General features: G+C 39.0%; 1 protein-coding gene across 1 annotated transcript; it reads right to left on the bottom strand.

Annotated features, from left to right (window-relative positions):
* Positions 1–15,320: 15,320 nt before the first annotated feature.
* On the bottom strand, positions 15,321–16,680 carry LOC111892765 (RING-H2 finger protein ATL78). The gene has a single exon (XM_023888820.3). The coding sequence runs from the start codon at positions 16,633–16,635 to the stop codon at positions 15,964–15,966; it is 672 nt and encodes a 223-aa protein (XP_023744588.1). The 5' UTR covers positions 16,636–16,680; the 3' UTR covers positions 15,321–15,963.
* Positions 16,681–17,852: the final 1,172 nt, after the last annotated feature.

Here is a 17,852-nt window from a genome sequence, read left to right as displayed (position 1 = left end):
AGCAACTTTAGATGGTGGGAAAAATTGTTCTAAAAATTTCTCATGCATTTTTTCCCATGTAGTAATCATGCCCAATGGTAGTGCTTTCAACCAACCCTTTGCGGCCCATTTAAAGGTAACAGGGAGCATCCTCAACAACACCGTTTCTCTTGGTACATTCCGAATGTTAAAGTAGTCGACGATGTTGTTAACTTCATCGATATGGTTATTAGCGTCTTCATGATCCTTTCCAGTGAAAGGAATCTCCTTTAATGCAGAAAGGATGTGCCCCTTAAGTTCAAATGTGGCAGTGGCGAGTATGGCGGGTTGCACAAGCCCCGGACCAGTGTTGTCTCGAATCCTCTTTTTTTTATGCCTCCATCGAGAGGTCGGCAATGTCCGCCATAGTGTTTTCGGGTTTGCCTTCTTGCTTACTTTCTTCTTTGTATTCGGACTCGTATTCAGTTACTTTTAGGATCAAATTTTCTTCAAAACTCTCAAACTTGCTTTCCTCGCTCTTTTGACTGCTAGACTCACCAACTTTCTTGCTTTTCTTCTTCCCAAAGACCGATTTAAGGTCCTTGAAAGGTGATGTCCTTGACGGGTTTGAGTCTTCAACGGCTTTGCCCTTGTTCTTCTTAAGAGCGGATTCTGGGCCTTTGAATGGAGGAACGAGAGGTGTGTGTGAACCTCAGGTCATATAATACCTGCAAGAAAACAAGAAACACGCGTAAAAAGAACAAAAATGAAATAAAAACGAAACTGAGAATTGCTTTGTACTCGTCAAGTACCTGCAACTGGACTCGACAAGTGAAAGATAAAACAAAAAAAAATTGAAAATCCTAAAAACAAATGAACTAAAACTCAAACCTAATAACTAATTTACTAAAGTAGTAACTTTGTATATGATAGATCTCACACAAAGTATCGATAACACTAGTAATTAAAATTTATTTTTGAACCGTTCCCCGGCAATGGCGCCAAAAACTTGATGTGTGTTAAATGCACTAGCTTTAATCCCACTTTTTAAATATAATAGTGTACCTGTCAATTGGTGGTATAGTTGAGCAAGCATGGTATTGAACACAGAGAACGGTAAGTAAACTAAGTAATAGAATTATCTAAAAAAATAATAATAAAAGAAAAGAGGTTTTCTCTAGTTTTGCAAGAATAGAAACTTAAGCACTTAACTAACACTCAAACAAGACAATTAGCAACTAAAACAAATAAAAATCAAATAAATTCAATAATAAAGGAGACTTTTGTTCAGGTTTAACTTACTTATTCCTATGGTTGATTTTATGGCAAGTGCAATGGATTAATTTGTCATTGGCTACCGATTAATGTGATTAGGTTCATGTTCACTATTACTAATCCTTAGAAAACAAATCAATTCAAATAGTGGCCAATTGGTTAAATTAATGAGTTTACTAGTTTATTGATTCGGATTAAGAAAGACTTGTAGTTAGCTAATTAAATTACTATTTCAATTAACTTTTCGTATGGTTGTTCGTCACACAAGCTCACACATTGATTTACCTATTTTCTAATTAACCCCTAGTTTCATGTTCACTATTCCTAGGCACATAAGATTGCTTTCACATAAATTATATGAGACAAGCAATCAACAAATGTTCATGCAACTTAATATACTTGATAATTAACAGAAAATAGTTATTGGCAACACATGAGGGTCTTTAACAAGCTTAACAAAACAAAATTCAACAAATTAAACAATGCAAGCCATAAACTTCAAACCATAGTGATAAGTTTGTCTACCCTAAACAGAAGAAACGAGTTTTTAGCTCATATTCATAGCAGTAAACGTCTCATAAACTAAACCTAATGATTCAAACAAGATGTAAACACTAGATTAAGAAAAGAGAATATAATCGTGCCTTTCGATCTCGTCAAAATTGAATTCTAAGGTTGATCCACGTGTTCTAGAGCTCTAGCAGCACTTTCAATCGCAATTTTCTCTCCAAAGGTTCTAGAAAAAGTCCTTGTCTCGTGGTTTTATGCCCATTATATAGTTTTTTAAAACAGGGGCGACTCGTCGAGTCCATAGACCGACTCGCCGAGTCCCTCACTTCAAATCTGTGCGCAGTAACGCACTCATTGGTTTGTGAAGGTTCGTGCCTACTCGTCGAGTAGGTGTCCGAATCGCCGAGTACATCTGTTTTTTTACTCCTTTTCTTCTTTCTTCAATTCTCGAGCTTTCGATTGCATTTCCCGCTTCCTTTTGCTTCCGAGCATGTCTCCTAGGCTGAAAATATAATTTAAACATAATTAAGTACCTTTTGTTCATTAATTAAAATAAAATAGCCAAAAAGTATCAAGATTCTACACAAAATATATAACTACGTATGCACATATCTGTGCACCCCTAAGTTCACACCATTTTCCAAGGGTGATATAGTACTTGGCCGGTTATATTGACTACCTACAATACATTACCGTGGATATGTATGGAAAAGTCTTCTTTCATGCTAAATTTGCTGATTCATGGCCCTCGGTCACCTTAAAAGGACATTGACATTTTCTTGAGGCCTTTGGTGGATGAGTTGAAAGTGTTGTGGGTTGAAGGAGTCCAAATGATAGATGCTTCAACCAACACTATTTTCAATATGTGTGCAATGTTGTTATGGACTATCAATGATTTCCCATTACATCCTCCTGATCGTATTCCAGGAAAAACGTCCTTAACACGGGGCTGCAAATAAGAAGGCATGACGATGAAGCAAAAAAAAAGAATATTGAATTGGACGAAATGGAGTATCTTCTTTGAGCCTGAGTATTGGTCTTCCCTCGAACCAAATCACAATATAGATGTGATGCATGTGGTGAAAATGTGGATAAGAGTGTCTTGAATACAACACTGATAAATGACAAAACTAAAGACACAAAAGGAGAAAGAGATGACTTGAAAAAAATGAGCATTCAGCCAGATCTATGACCAAAAGAGAAAGTCAACAAGAAGAATAAAAACAACAACAAGAAGGAAGTCAACAACAAGAAGAAAGCAATACTACCACATGTTGATTACTCTTTCAAACCAATTGATCGACAACATTCCTGTTAATTCATTAAAGAAGTGAGACAACCTGATGGTTTTGGATCGAACTTTAAGAAGAAGGTGAATGATATTGAATCAAATATGGTTGAACTAAAATCTCGTGATCATCACAACCTCATGCAATGGTTGCTACCTATAGGGCTTTTACTAGGCCCCCCATCAAATGTTTCAACAACACTCATTAACTTGTGTACATTCTTTAAAAAAAAATTGCACGGTCCTTGGATGTTATCGACATGAGAAAAGCCCAATGATAACTGGTGAAGATATTATGCAATCTGGAGTTGATATATCCTCCAACATTCTTTGACATAATGATTCAACTAGTTCTTGATTTACCTTAAGAACCCGTTCTTGGAGGGCATGTACAGATGAAATGGATGTATCCATTTGAAAGCTACATGAAAAAACTTAAAAATTATGTTAGAAACAAAGCCAAGCTTGAAAGTTCAATGCCAAAGGGTTATGTTGCAGATGAACATTTGATATCATGTTTTATGTATCTTGAGGGTATGCAAACCAAATACAATCGTTTTGATAGAAATGAGAATCTCGACCTTCCATAAAGGCAATTTTATGTGTTCTCATCACAAGGTCCACTGTTTTCCACTAAGAAGCTCGTCGGACTTTGTAAAGAGGCCAACCAAATCATTGCATTGATTTGTACTAAACAAATGCACCGATGATGACATGAAATGATACAAATCGTATGTTTTGTGATCTATTAACTACTTTTTCGATAGTGTTATGACATCGTCAAACTATTCTAATTGTTTTGTCCCACATCCAACGGATTCGAATCAGAATTGCCCACAACTTGTTTGAAAACAAAATTTCCTTCATGGTTCAAAAGAAAGGTAAATACTTTATAAATTTATAATTTAAAACTAATTTAAATTATTACATAAATGTAGAATCTTATATTTCCTTACAGATTTATCGTCTCCAAAAAGAATCGCCTTCGGACTATACTAACGAATATTCTTACACTGGCTGCATTATAAACGGTGTTTGATTTGTTGTTCTTAGTCGTGATATCCAATACACTACTCAAAATAGTGGTATTGTTGCATTAGGATTAGACGATACACCATTATATGGTCAAATGGAGGACATCATAGAGTTGAACGATTTACATGGTTACTTAGTTGTACTATTTCACTGTAAATGGTTCAATGTATCCTTAAATAATGGATTCTTAATTAATAAAAAAATATGGTTGTTATCAATATCAGTCATGAATGGTATGTCGGTAAAACATGGTTTGATGATCAACAATACATCTAAGCAACACAAAATAAATAAGTGTTTTCTCTCCGGAATCCTACACGAAAAATAACTAGAGAGTTATGGAAGATTTTCATCATTGAAAACTTTGGGATAATCCAAGTATCATTTTTAATGAGATAGATATCATCAAAGACACTTGATCAAATGATTTTTTATTTGTTGTCGACTTAGGCAATGACAGTGGTGATACTTACTCTAAAGATGGTGTGACAACCCGAAACTTCTACCTTGTACCTTAGTCAAATTCTGTCAATGTTAAACTCGTTTCAGCTACCTTTTAGCATTGTTTTGAGCTTGTGTGGATGATCTAAAGCCTTGTACAACCAAAGTTTGAATTAGGGATGGGTTGGCTTAAGATTTAGGGTTACAAAAAGGCCAAGCACTCCATCAAAAGGAGTGTGTGGCCGCACACCCAAGTGTATGGCCGCATACACGAGTGTGTGGCCGCACACCCATCCTCCAGCCGCACACTCATCCCTATTTATATATGGTGACCCCTTCACTCATTCCTTTCATTTAGTTGCACTCTACTTTCTCTCTCTACTTTCTCTCTCTAAAAACTTCATCCAAGAATGCTCTCAAGGCCTCAAAAACGTAAGTTTCCATCACCTAGCTTATCATACATGAAGGACTCATTGATCTAAGCCCTTAACCATCAAAGTTCATCATGTTCTTCATCACATGAAGGTGTATGGCCGCACACCTTCATAAGGTGGTCGTACACACCTTAAAGCTCTCCAAAGTGAAGAGTTTGGCCTTTATTCACTAGTAGGACTTGGTATTAGCACTAGAACATCTAAAAATCGACATTTTGGGCACAAATGAGGAGTGGACGGCCGCACAGTCTTGTGTACAGCCGCACACACCCTCTGTGCGGCCTCACACTCCTGTGAGCAACCACACACAGAGCCTGGACCCACACACTCCTGGGTTTACAAACACGCTTTTCATAAGAAAATATAGGATTTTCTTGAGGAACACTTTTCAAAAGAATTCAAGGAACATTTTTCCACCAAAACTCAATGCTTATGAACTCACCAGCTTTATGCTGATATTTTTCAAAACTGCTTCTATTCTCAGGGAATCAGTAAACAGATACTTCTTGGATTAGAGGAGCCGGAGCAATAAGAGTCATGTTTTTCTATATTTTACATACTTTAGATGTATTTAAAACAAGTTTCAAATCAATGTAAATACTTTTTATGATTGTATTCAATGTTTGGTTTGTGTTTACTATGCTTGCTTTACAAATGTTGTGGTACTACACATGACGTCCTCCACCCCGGAACGATTCTGCCATCACGGTTTCGGGGTGTGACAGATTGGTATCAAAGCCCTTGTTTATAGAGAACTAAGTATACCGAACCTTGCATGGTATACAACTATAAATATTAAGGGGCCTAAGTGCTGTAAACTAAAAAGTATACTTTCAAAAATGCAAGTATTTTTATATAAGTATACCCGAGTATCAGAATCCATGTCGTAAGTAGAAAAAAACAAAAGTATTTGGATGTTGGACATTGCGGTTAAACCTGGGCAGTTATGTAATCTAGGGTCAATATAGCTTGATCAACTATATTCATTCGAGACATGACCAACATGTGCTTGGGCGTGACTATGGTGTTGCAGCAAGCCGAAAAACTTACCAAAACATCTCACATAAAATACTATAGGAGTATTTTAGCTAGAGCCAAACTCACTATATATAATCACTCCAAGTGTTGCTACCTCTTCTTTCCTAAGCGATAACTTACTTGCATCAGTAACCTTCCTGTGCTTATCTCTTGGTAGAACATTTTATCATCAGGATGAAATATATCTCGTTTCATATATCTTGAGGACTTACCATCCTCTTCTTCCTGATTGTTTCTAGAAAAAGATGCCTCCTTGACCAAGACCCAACAGAAGGGAAAACACTCCGCCACCACCACCACCTCCCCAGTTCGACCCCGTCATGTTCCAGGCAGCAGTTACTGCTGTTGTAACCGTAACAATGGCACAAGTAAACTCTGGTGGGGCTGGAGGTGGAACCGATCCTCAAAGACAAGACGGAAGTTAGGGAAATATAAAGGAGTGTTCCTACAAGGACTTCATGACTGCAAAACCCAAGTCCTTCGATGGAAACGGAGGAGTCATCGCTCTGACTCGATGGTTCGAGAAGATCGAATCCATCTTCAAAATTTGTGCCTGTTCCGAAGCAAACAAGGTGAAGTTCGTTGCTTGCACCTTCACCGATAGAGCCTTGACCTGGTGGAATGCCCGAGTCAAAACCCTAACCCTACCGGTGGCTATTGCCATGGGTTGGGAAAAACTGAAGGAACTCATGCTTGCAGAATATTGCTCGAGGGGCGAAGTGCAAAAGTTGGAGCACGAACTTTGGAACTTGAAGATGAAGGGTTCTAACATCACCGCCTACACTGCTAGGTTCTGTGACTTGGCACTCATCTGTCTAGGAATGGTCACCCCGGAAAGCAAGAAAATCTAGAGGTACATCTGGGGGCTGACGCAGCCAACCAAAGGAAATGTCTTGGCTACGAGGCCGACCATATTTGAGAGCGCCAAGGATCTGGCTCAGACTCTAATCGATCATGGACTCGATCTTGACGAGGTGATGGCTACTCCTACACCACAAAAGGAGAGTAGTGGGAAGAAGAGATTTCAAAACAAGCGCAACGGCCAATCCTCTCAGGAGCCCTCCAAGAAACAACAAATAGTGGCAGTCAACGCTGCTACTACTCCTGCTGCAGTCCCCATTACTCTAACGAACCGCAGTCGGTACGCTGGAAAACTACCACTGTGCAATAACTGCAACTACCATCATCAGGGACAGTGTCGGGAGATGTCGTGCACCAACTGTGGCAAGAAGGGACACACAGCTCAATTTTGCAAAGGACCAGTCCAACCAACCAATCAGGCTCCCGGGGCGGGTGTTGACCAAGCATGTTATGGCTGTGGAGAGGTGAGTCACTTCAAGAGAGATTGTCCCAAGGAAAAAATGGGTGGCAATGCAGGAAGGGTGCTGGCAATGGGCCAGGAAGAAACGGTCGCTGATCCTACCGTTGTTACGAGTACGATCCTCCTTGACAACTCTCATGCGTGCATTCTTCTCGATTCCGGTGCGGAGAGGAGTTTTGTTAGCCATGCATTAAAACATCTAATCAAATGTAAATCCCAAACTTTAACCAAAATGTTTACCGTTGAGATGTCTAATGGAAAGAAAGAGAGTGCGAACGATATATCCATAGGTTGTACTCTTACCTTAGGAAATCATTCCTTTCCTATCGATCTTATGCCTGTATCTATTAAGAGTTTCGATGTCATTATCGGTATGGATTGGTTGAGCCCCAATCATGCTGATATCCTTTGTTTTGAAAAAGCTATTCGCCTCAACCTTCCCTCTGGCAAAGCCCTTATGATTTATGGTGATAAACTCAGTTCAAACCTTCGTATCATCTCGTGCGTCAAAGCTCAGAAGTACATGCGGAAGGAATGCCATGTGTTCCTAGCTCATGTTGTTAATGAGACACAAGAGGGTAAAGACCTTGAGAGCAACCCCGAAGTCTGCAACTTTCCTGATGTATTCCCTGAAGATCTCCCAGGAATTCCTCTCGAGCATCGAGTCAAGTTTCGCATTGACTTGATCCCCGGAGCTACTCCTGTAGCTAAGTCTCCTTACCGTTTAGCGCCAACAGAAATGCATGAATTATCCAGCCAACTCAATGAGCTGATCAACAAAGGATTCATAAGGCCGAGTTCCTCAACTTGGGGAGCTCCGATCTTATTTGTGAAAAAGAAGGATGGATCCTTTCGGATGTGCATTGACTACCGAGAGCTAAATAAGCTGACCATCAAGAATCGATATCCCTTACCCAGAATCGACGATCTCTTCAACCAACTTCAGGGAGCCAGTTATTTCTCAAAGATCGATCTATGATTAGGGTACCATCAGTTGCGAGTTCACGAGAATGATGTGCCCAAGACAACATTCCAAACTCGCTATGGACACTACGAGTTTGTAGTAATGCCCTTTGGTCTAACCAACGCACTGGAAATATTCATGGACCTGATGAATCGAGTTTGCTGCCCTTTCTTAGACAAGTTCATGACTGTGTTCATTGACGATATACTTGTCTATTCGCAGAGTGAGAACGATCATAAACATCATTTGAGGCAGGTGCTAGAAACCTTAAGGTCAGAGAAGCTATATGCAAAATTTTCAAAATGTGAGTTCTGGATTAGGAAGCTGAATTTCCTTGGTCACGTGGACCCTTCCAAGATCAAAGCGATAGAGAATTGGTATGCGCCGAAGACGCCCACAGAAATCGGACAATTCTTGGGTCTCGCTGGCTATTATCGCAGATTTATCGAGAATTTCTCCAGAATTTCCAAACCCTTAACCACTCTGACTCAGAAAGGCGTACTCTTTTGTTGGAGCGAGAAGCAAGACACTGCGTTCCAAGCGTTGAAGCTGGTCCTATGCATCGCACCTATCTTGTCCCTTCCTGAAGGGATGGAGGACTTCGTTGTCTACTGTGATGCATCTAATCAGGGCCTAGGTTGTGTGCTCATGCAGCGATGAAAGGTCATCGCCTACGCCTTGAGACAGTTGAAAACGCACGAGGTCAATTACACAACTCACGATTTAGAGTTAGGACCAGTGGTCTTTGCGTTAAAGATTTGGAGACATTATCTCTATGGAACCAAGTGTGCTATCTTCACTGACCATAAAAGTTTGTAGCATATCTTCGACCAGAAGGAGCTAAACATAAGGCAGCAGCAATGGGTTGAGCTACTTAGTGATTACGAGTGCGAAATTCGCTACCATCCCGGCAAGGCCAATGTGGTGGCAGATGCCCTCAGCCGAAAAGCGTACCCAGGTCGTTGAGTGAAGGCGCTGACCATGACTATCCATTCCCATTTATCCGCACAAATCAAGGAGGCTCAGCTGGAAGCCTTAAAACCAGAGAACATGTCGGGTGAAGCCTTGAGAGGAATGGAAAAGAACCTAGAGATCAAGGGAGACGAAGTCTATTATTTCATGGACCCGGTCTGGACCCCAAAGTTCGGTAGTTACAGAGAGGTTATAATGAACGAAACTCACAAGACTAGATTCTCCGTTCACCCAAGTTCGGACAAGATGTACCTCGATCTCAAGAAAATATATTGGTGGCCGAACATGAAAGCAGGGATCGCTACCTTCGTGGGCAAGTTCCTAACTTGCGCTAAGGTGAAGGTCGAATATCAAAAGCCCTCAGGTCTACTCCATCAGCCAGAGATACCTGAGTGGAAGTGGGAAAGGATAACGATGGATTTTATCACCAAGTTACCCAGATCTCCGAGTGAGCACGATGCCATCTGAGTAATTGTCAATCGGTTGACGAAGTCCGCCGACTTCCTGCCAATCAAAGAAAACTTCAAGATGGAGAGACTCACACGGATCTACATTCAAGAGATAGTTCGCCTTCATAGGGTACCTGTATCCATTATTTCCGACCGAGATAGCAGGTTTACCTCGAGATTCTGGAAATCACTATAGAAGGCTCTTGGAACTAAATTGGATATGAGCACGGCTTACCATCCGCAAACTGATGGACAGAGTGAGAGAACAATTCAGACCATGGAAGATATCTTGAGAGCATGCGTCATCGACTTCGGCGCGTCATGGGACACTCATCTTCTTTTGGTCGAATTTTCCTACAACAACAGCTACCATATCAACATGAAGGTTGCGCCGCTTGAAGCCCTCTATGGCCGCAAGTGCAGATCCCCTCTATGTTGGGCTGAAGTGGGTGACATGCAGCTAGTTAAGGGTCAAGTCCCCAACAACAATCTCACTGGTCCTGAGATTATCCGAGAGACGACTAAAAAGATCGTGCAAATCCGAGAACGACTGAAAGCCTCACGAGATAGACAAAAGAGCTACGCCGATAAACGATGAAAACCCTTGGAATTCCAGGTCGGTGACTGCGTCCTTTTGAAGGTCTCACCATGGAAAGGCATAATACGTTTCGGAAAACATGGAAAGCTAAACCCAAGGTACATTGGTCCATTCGAGATCGTAGCTAGGATCGGTCCCGTAGCATACAAACTCCAGTTACCCCGAGAACTCAACAACGTCCATCCTGTCTTCCACGTATCGAACCTAAAGAAGTGTCTGTCCGACGAGACACTTGTGATTCCTCTCGACGAGATCGATCTGGACGAAAGTCTACATTTTGTAGAAGAACCTACAGAAATCATGGACCGTGAAGCAAACGTACCAAGGAAAGTCGCATCCCGATAATGAACGTCTGCTGGAATGCCAAGCGGGGTCCTAAATTCACTTGGGAGCCCAAGGATTCAATGAAGCAGAAGTATCCTCATCTATTTCCAAGTTCATGATTGTACTCTATTCTTGAATTTCGGGATGAAATTCCCTCTAACGGGGGGATGATGTGACAACCCGAAACTTCTACCTTGTACCTTAGTCAAATTCTATCAATGTTAAACTCATTTTCAGCTACCTTTTAGCATTGTTTTGAGTCTGTTTGGATGATCTAAAGTCTTGTACAACCAAAGTTTGAATTAGGGATGGGTTGGCTTAAGATTTAGGGTTGCAAAAAGACCAAACACTCCATCAAAAGGAGTGTGTGGCCGCACACATGAGTGTATGGCTGCACACCTGAGTGTATGGCCGCACACATGAGTGTGTGGCCGCACACCCGACTGTATGGCTGCACAAATGACTGTGTGGCCGCACACCTGAGTGTATGGTCGCACACATCAGTGTGTGGCCGCACACCCGAGTGTATGGCCGCACACCTATCCTCCAGCCGCACACTTATCCCTATTTATATAGGGTGACCCCTTCACTCATTCATTTCATTTGGCTGCACTCTACATTCTCTCTCTAAAAACTTCATCCAAGAACGCTCTCAAGGCCTCAAAAACGTGAGTTTCCATCACCTAGCTTATCATTCATGAAGGACCCATTGATCTAAGCCCTTAACCATCAAAATTCATCATGTTCTTCATCACATGAAGGTGTACGGCCGCACACCTTCATAAGGTGGCCGTACACACCTTAAAGCTCTCCAAATTGAAGAGTTTGGCCTTCATTCACTAGTAGGACTTGGTATTAGCACTAGAACATCTAAAAATCGACATTTCGAGAATGAATGAGGAGTGTACGGCCGCACACTTCTGTGAGCAACCGCACTCACAGCCTAGCCGCACACCTTGGCCGCACACACACCCTTATGACGATACACCTCCTTTGTTTGATCATATAAGGTCTCGAAAAGCATTTCCAAGTCTTTGGGGTGGTTTCCTGTCATGTTTTCTCATGAAAAAACCAAAGACACAAAAGGAGCAAGAGATGACTTGATAAAAAATGAGCATTCAGCCAGATCTATGGCCAAAAGAGAAAGTCAACAAGAAGAATAAAAACAACAACAAGAAGGAAGTCAACAAGAAGAAGAAAGCAATACTACCACATGTTGATTACTCTTTCAAACCAATTGATCGACAACATTCCTGTTAATTCATTAAAGAAGTGAGGCAACCTGATGGTTTTGGATCGAACTTTAAGAAGAAGGTGAATGATATTGAATCAAATATGGTTGGACTAAAATCTCGTGATCATCACAACCTCATGCAACGGTTGCTACCTATAGGGATTTTAGTAGCCCCCCCCCCCATCAAATGTTTCAACAACACTCATTAACTTATGTACATTCTTTCAAAAATATTTTGCATGGTCCTTGGATGTTAGCGACATGAGAAAAGCCCAATCAAAAGTGGTGAAGATATTATGCAATTTGGAGTTGATATATCCACCAACATTCTTCAACATAATGATTCAACTAGTGCTTGATTTACCTAAAGAATCCATTCTTGGAGGTCTTGTACAAATGAGATGGATGTATCCATTTGAAAGCTACATGAAAAAACTTAAAAATTATGTCAGAAACAAAGCCAAGCTCGAAAGTTCAATGCAAAGGGTTATGTTGAAGATGAACCTTTGATATCCTGCTTTATGTATCTTGAGGGTATGCAAATCCAATTCAATCGTTTTGATAGAAATGAGGATCCCGACCTTCCATAAAGACAATTTTATGTGTTCTCATCACAAGGTCCACTATTTTCCACTAAGAAGCTCGTCGGACTTTGTAAAGAGGCCAACCAAATCATTGCATTGATTTGTACTAAACAAATGCGCTGATGATGAGACGAAATGATACAAATCGTATGTTTTGTGATCTATTAACTACTTTTTCGATAGTGTTATGACATCGTCAAACTATTCTAATTGTTTTGTCCCACATCCAACGGATTCGAATCAGAATTGCCCACAACTTATTTGAAAACGAAATTTCCTTCATGATTCAAAAGAAAGGTAAATACTTTATAAATTTATAATTCAAAACTAATTTATATTATTACATAAATGTAGAATATTATATTTCCTTACAAATTTATCGTCTCCAAAAAGAATCACCTTCGGACTATACTAACGAATTAATGGAATTGGCACATGGTCTGTTAAATGCATATTCTTACACTGGCTGCATTATAAATGGTGTTTGATTTGTTGTTCTTAGTCGTGATATCCAATACACTACTCAAAATAGTGGTATTGTTGCATTAGGTTTAGACGATACACCATTATATGGTCAAATGGAGGACATCATAGAGTTGAACGATTTACATGGTTACTTAGTTGTACTATTTCAGTGTAAATGGTTCAATGTATCCTTAAATAATGGATTCTTAATTAATAAAAAAATATGCTTGTTATCAATATCAGTCATGAATGGTATGTCGGTAAAACATGGTTTGATGATCAACAATACATCTAAGCAACACAAAATAAATAAGTGTTTTCTCTCCGGAATCCTACACGAAAAATAACTAGAGAGTTATGGAAGATTTTCATCATTGAAAACTTTGGGATAATCCAAGTATCATTTTTAATGAGATAGATATCATCAAAGACACTCGATCAAATGATTTTTTATTTGTTGTCGACTTAGGCAATGACAGTGGTGATACACACGCTGAAGATGGTGGTGATATATACTCTTTAGAAAGTAATTATGATTGTGAATCAAGTGTGGTTCCTACTATAAATGATGGCAAAGACGATGGTGATACGTACTCTTCAATTAATGATGACGATTTCAGAATTGATGACAAATTCATTAATGATAAGTTGTACATGCATATTGTTCTAGTGGTGATTCTAATTAATGGTATGTTATGGTTATTATACATTTTGATTGCTTAAAATTGTTTATTAGTTTTGTTTAAAGTGTGTTTAGTATAATTTATAACTTATACATTCTGATTAATGATGTTGTACATTTATAATATTTGTTAGACATATGGCAACAAATGTCGTAAAGGGGTATGGAGGAGACGGTGGGCAAAGACCTCCACACGGGGGCACATGCAAGATACCAGCGGGTTGTGAATCTTTTAAGTTAAATGAAATTTGTAAGTATATTAAATATATTTTTAAAGTTCTAATTTTCTAAATTTCCAATTTTATGTGTCCACGTAGCTAGCCCGAAGAAAGTATGTGGCAAATAAAGTATGAATATGCATAAAATGTTTGTGTCCACCGGTGAAAATCCTTTACCCGTGCAAGTTGATAGAGATGGGTAGACTTATTGATTTGTTGGGAAAACGGAAAAATGTTAACAAGCTTTATCTCAAATTTTGTGGTAGGACATATACCACTCCATTTTAGGTCTTTACAACGTGTTCCGCTCGAACATAAAGAGACTATGTATCCTGAGATAGAAGTCAGTTCACAATATTTTTTATAAGTAACATTTTATATACTATTTAAATATTTTAATACTAATTAAACTTGTTTTTTTAGTGCAGACATATTGTGAACTTAATATGTATCGAAGTACTAGTTTGTGGGAAGATGTTTGAGCGGCTGTAAATGTTGACTACCAGAGAGGTTATAAAGAACACACATGTTTCGAAAACTTATTTTTACGAAGCTGGTGGATATGATGATGTGGAAGGTGCAAGAGAAAACCCATCGGAAGAAATGGATGGCAATGCTTGGAATGGTATGATTGATCTTCTTTTTTTGGATGAGGGTTATAGGAATCAATCGGCAAAAGGTAAAGAATGTAGGATCAAACTTCCACATACAAGTGGTTATGGTAGTAAATCATATACAGACAGACGATGCGAGAAGTTAACTAAATTTATTTGTATTGTATAAAAAAAATTATTAACACTTATATAAATATATTAATTGTCTGTGGCTTATTATAGATTGACAAAGGACAAAGCCCGCTACATAATAATGGTTGGAGACAAATACGTTTCAAGGAAGGTCGATGTTGGTGTACACCATAACCAGAACGAGATGGGGAAAATAATAAATGAAGTGAATATGTTGTTGTTGTCGTTGTTGTTGTTATTATTATTATTATTATTATTATTATTATTATTATTATTATTATTATATTTTTTTAAAGTTAATTATATTATTCAGTGTTTAAATTTAATGCATGTTTATTGTTTTTTCATTTTAGGATAAGATTCAATTGGAGTATAAGAAGATGCAAGAAGAGCTCCAGGAGGGCTAACACGCAATGAAGAACATTGTCTCACTCGTGCCCTCGGTGAAAGACACATACATGTTCACTGAGTTGGCTGGAGACCAAGCATCAACAATCATTTAAATCCAAATCAACATTTCAAACAATCCAAATCTTTCAAATTCCAATCTCAAAATACGGATAATTCCCAAGTTGTTGTATTAACCCAACAAAGCACAATATATGCAATAAAATATGCAACAAATGCAACAATGATTGGCATCCAAAATTCCTAACTTCCAACCACCATCAATGCCACACTTTCAATTCTATCCAAAAAATACCCCCGAGCCAACCAACGATATTGAGGTGAACAAGAGGACCGATGTCGATGTTTGTTGAAAACTGGTTTTTTCTTTTATTTGTTATTTTAGGTATGTAATAGTTCTTGAATTTGAACTTTGATGGCTTGTTTTGGTTATTTAGTGTTTGAAAGTATTCTACATATATAATGTCAAGAGCTGTTTAAAAAACATGTTTAGTATATTTAAAAAATCTTAACTGTAAAACGGTTCTAAACTTTACCGACGACATGTCATCGGTATAGCTAAAAAGGAATTGATAGTTACGTATTTTTCTCGACGACAAGTCATCTGAACAACTAAATCTCTCTCGACGATAAGTCGTCTGTTAAAAAATATATTAAAACTTTTTTTTGTCGAAGATCATTTCCGACGACTGTGTTCTGACGACAAGTCGTCGGAATTGGTTGACTTGTACCGACGACATTTACACCGACGATATTTCCACTTCTACCGGCAAGGCTTTACCGATGACTTTTCAAAGACGACAAATCGTCGGTACAGGCTTTACCGATGACTTATTGTCGGTATAGGGGTTGAAAGTGTCATCGGTATAGGGTCTTATCGTTGTAGTGATTACATGTAATTTATTGTATGGAAAGAACTTTTGGTGTCAATAATAATTTAAATTACTCAATGGACAATTCCTACCTATCTACGTATGATTATTACAGTAATTACATTTGATTTGTTCATTTTGTGCTAGTCACGTCTCATAATTTCGTACAAGACCTTCATGCGACAGAGGCAATATGGTTAAAATAGTTGTATTACTTGGACCTTGCTCTTGCAGTTGCGAAGACATACTGCTGCTACATTTCCCACCTGTGACAAAGTTTTGACATGTTTCAAGTAAGGAGTTCCTGCAAGTTGGACAAGATGAATGTGAACTCAGCCATTTATCGATGCAACGCACATGAAATCCATGGTTGCACTTGGGCAGTATTTTTACTCGCTCTCCTGTTGAAAAGTCACCCAAGCATATAACACATTCTTTGTTCAATCCTGTTAGCTTCAGTCCTTCCCAATAGCTGACTGTTGGGAAACTCTTTAATGCTTTTTTCTTGATTCCAGTGTTGGCTTTAACTAAAGTTGTTTCCTGGCTACCGCTACTTTCCGAACTAGAGAATCCCGTGCATCTTAATACACACCTGATGATGGAGTGCAACGCTAGTGAGCAAATCAGAGCGCATATCAGCACCGACAGCACCATCACCACATTCGCATCAAAGTTGTTATGTTCTGTATATGGGCTTGACGGTGACGGAGCTGTCACAGCAGCCGCTGGTTGTTGGTATGAATAAGTGTGAAGTAGAAGTTTTCTTGAAATAAAATGCCTCATTTCATTCTCAAAGAGCTCAGTAGTCAGTCTTGACATGTTAAGTTGTTTGTGAATAATGATCAATGTTTGTTTAGATGAAAATTCAATGAAAGACCGACGCATATATATAGTAGTATATAGAGAGGTGATTAGAGTAGGGTCTCAATTTGTGTATTTTAATTAAAAAAGAGAGGATATTAATATAGGATTTGAGCCACCATGTGGCATTTATCTATTCGTCTTTTTAATATATATGATCTCCACCATTAATTTGGATCTTCCACTATGGTATGTGTAATTATTTAGTAAATGGTTTCTCTATATGTATGGGTCCGACGCACTCTCTGCAAGTCAAATAATGATATGTGTTCCGTTAAGAAAAAATGCTATGCGTGGAGCTTTTTGTCCATGTTCGTAATATGTATGATCTCCGCCATTTGGATCTTCTACTACGGTTGTAACTTTGGGTAACCACCTTTTTTTCTCCTGTTTCGTGAAACGTTTTTAATTTAATAACTTAACCAATATATTTAATTGACAATACTCTCAAACATACAAGTAAATGGATTTAAAATATACATATATGACTTTTGCTGGAATGAGAACGTTAGACTGCGTTTGGTTGTGGAAAATTTTCCAGTTTTGTAACATCCGGATTTTCAGATACATTATTTTTTCATTTATTATCGAGATTTTGGAGGGACTCGCGAGTTGATGCTTAGACTCGCCGAGTAGAGTCACGAATTCCATCCGGGTTAATGACCGGACTCGGCGAGTCCGCGCTGTTAAATGAAACCCTAATCCCCGGGGTTTGAGGCCTATTTAAAGGGGCTTATAGCCACCAATTGCGGCTACCAGACCCTGAGTGAAACCCTAAGCGATCTAGAGCGTTTGTGACGAAGGAGAGACCATTTTTGATCCTTGTGTGGTTGTTTTTGCAAGAAGGCGACCAAGGCAAGAGGGAGCTAAATAGGGCGCTATTCTGTGGATTTCAGAGCCTAAGAACTTCATATTGAGGTATATATTCGATCCTTCTTCAGTTTTGGGTGTTAATCCTTGAGAGTTAGGATTTCTAGCCCATTTAGAGTGTGATTGATGGTGGAATTGGTCCCCTCTTGTGTTGAGGCTGCGGATCTGGATCCAAAGAGGTCCAGAGACCTTAACTCCCTGATCTTTATGGGGTGACATTGGGTAATATGAGCTTAGGGTGACATTTTGAGGAGATTTCTTCAAATAGAGCCATTGGATCTTTTCATGGGCATCAAGATCCAGAC

The sequence above is a fragment of the Lactuca sativa genome, chromosome 4, assembly GCF_002870075.4.
Source record: "Lactuca sativa cultivar Salinas chromosome 4, Lsat_Salinas_v11, whole genome shotgun sequence".
In the NCBI taxonomy this organism is placed as follows: Eukaryota; Viridiplantae; Streptophyta; class Magnoliopsida; order Asterales; family Asteraceae; genus Lactuca; species Lactuca sativa.
This window is presented reverse-complemented; position numbering and strand designations above follow the sequence as displayed.

Bases quoted from the DNA above. Each gene is read 5' to 3' on its own strand.
- LOC111892765 (XM_023888820.3), bottom strand. From the start codon at position 16,635: ATGTCAAGACTGACTACTGAGCTCTTTGAGAATGAAATGAGGCATTTT.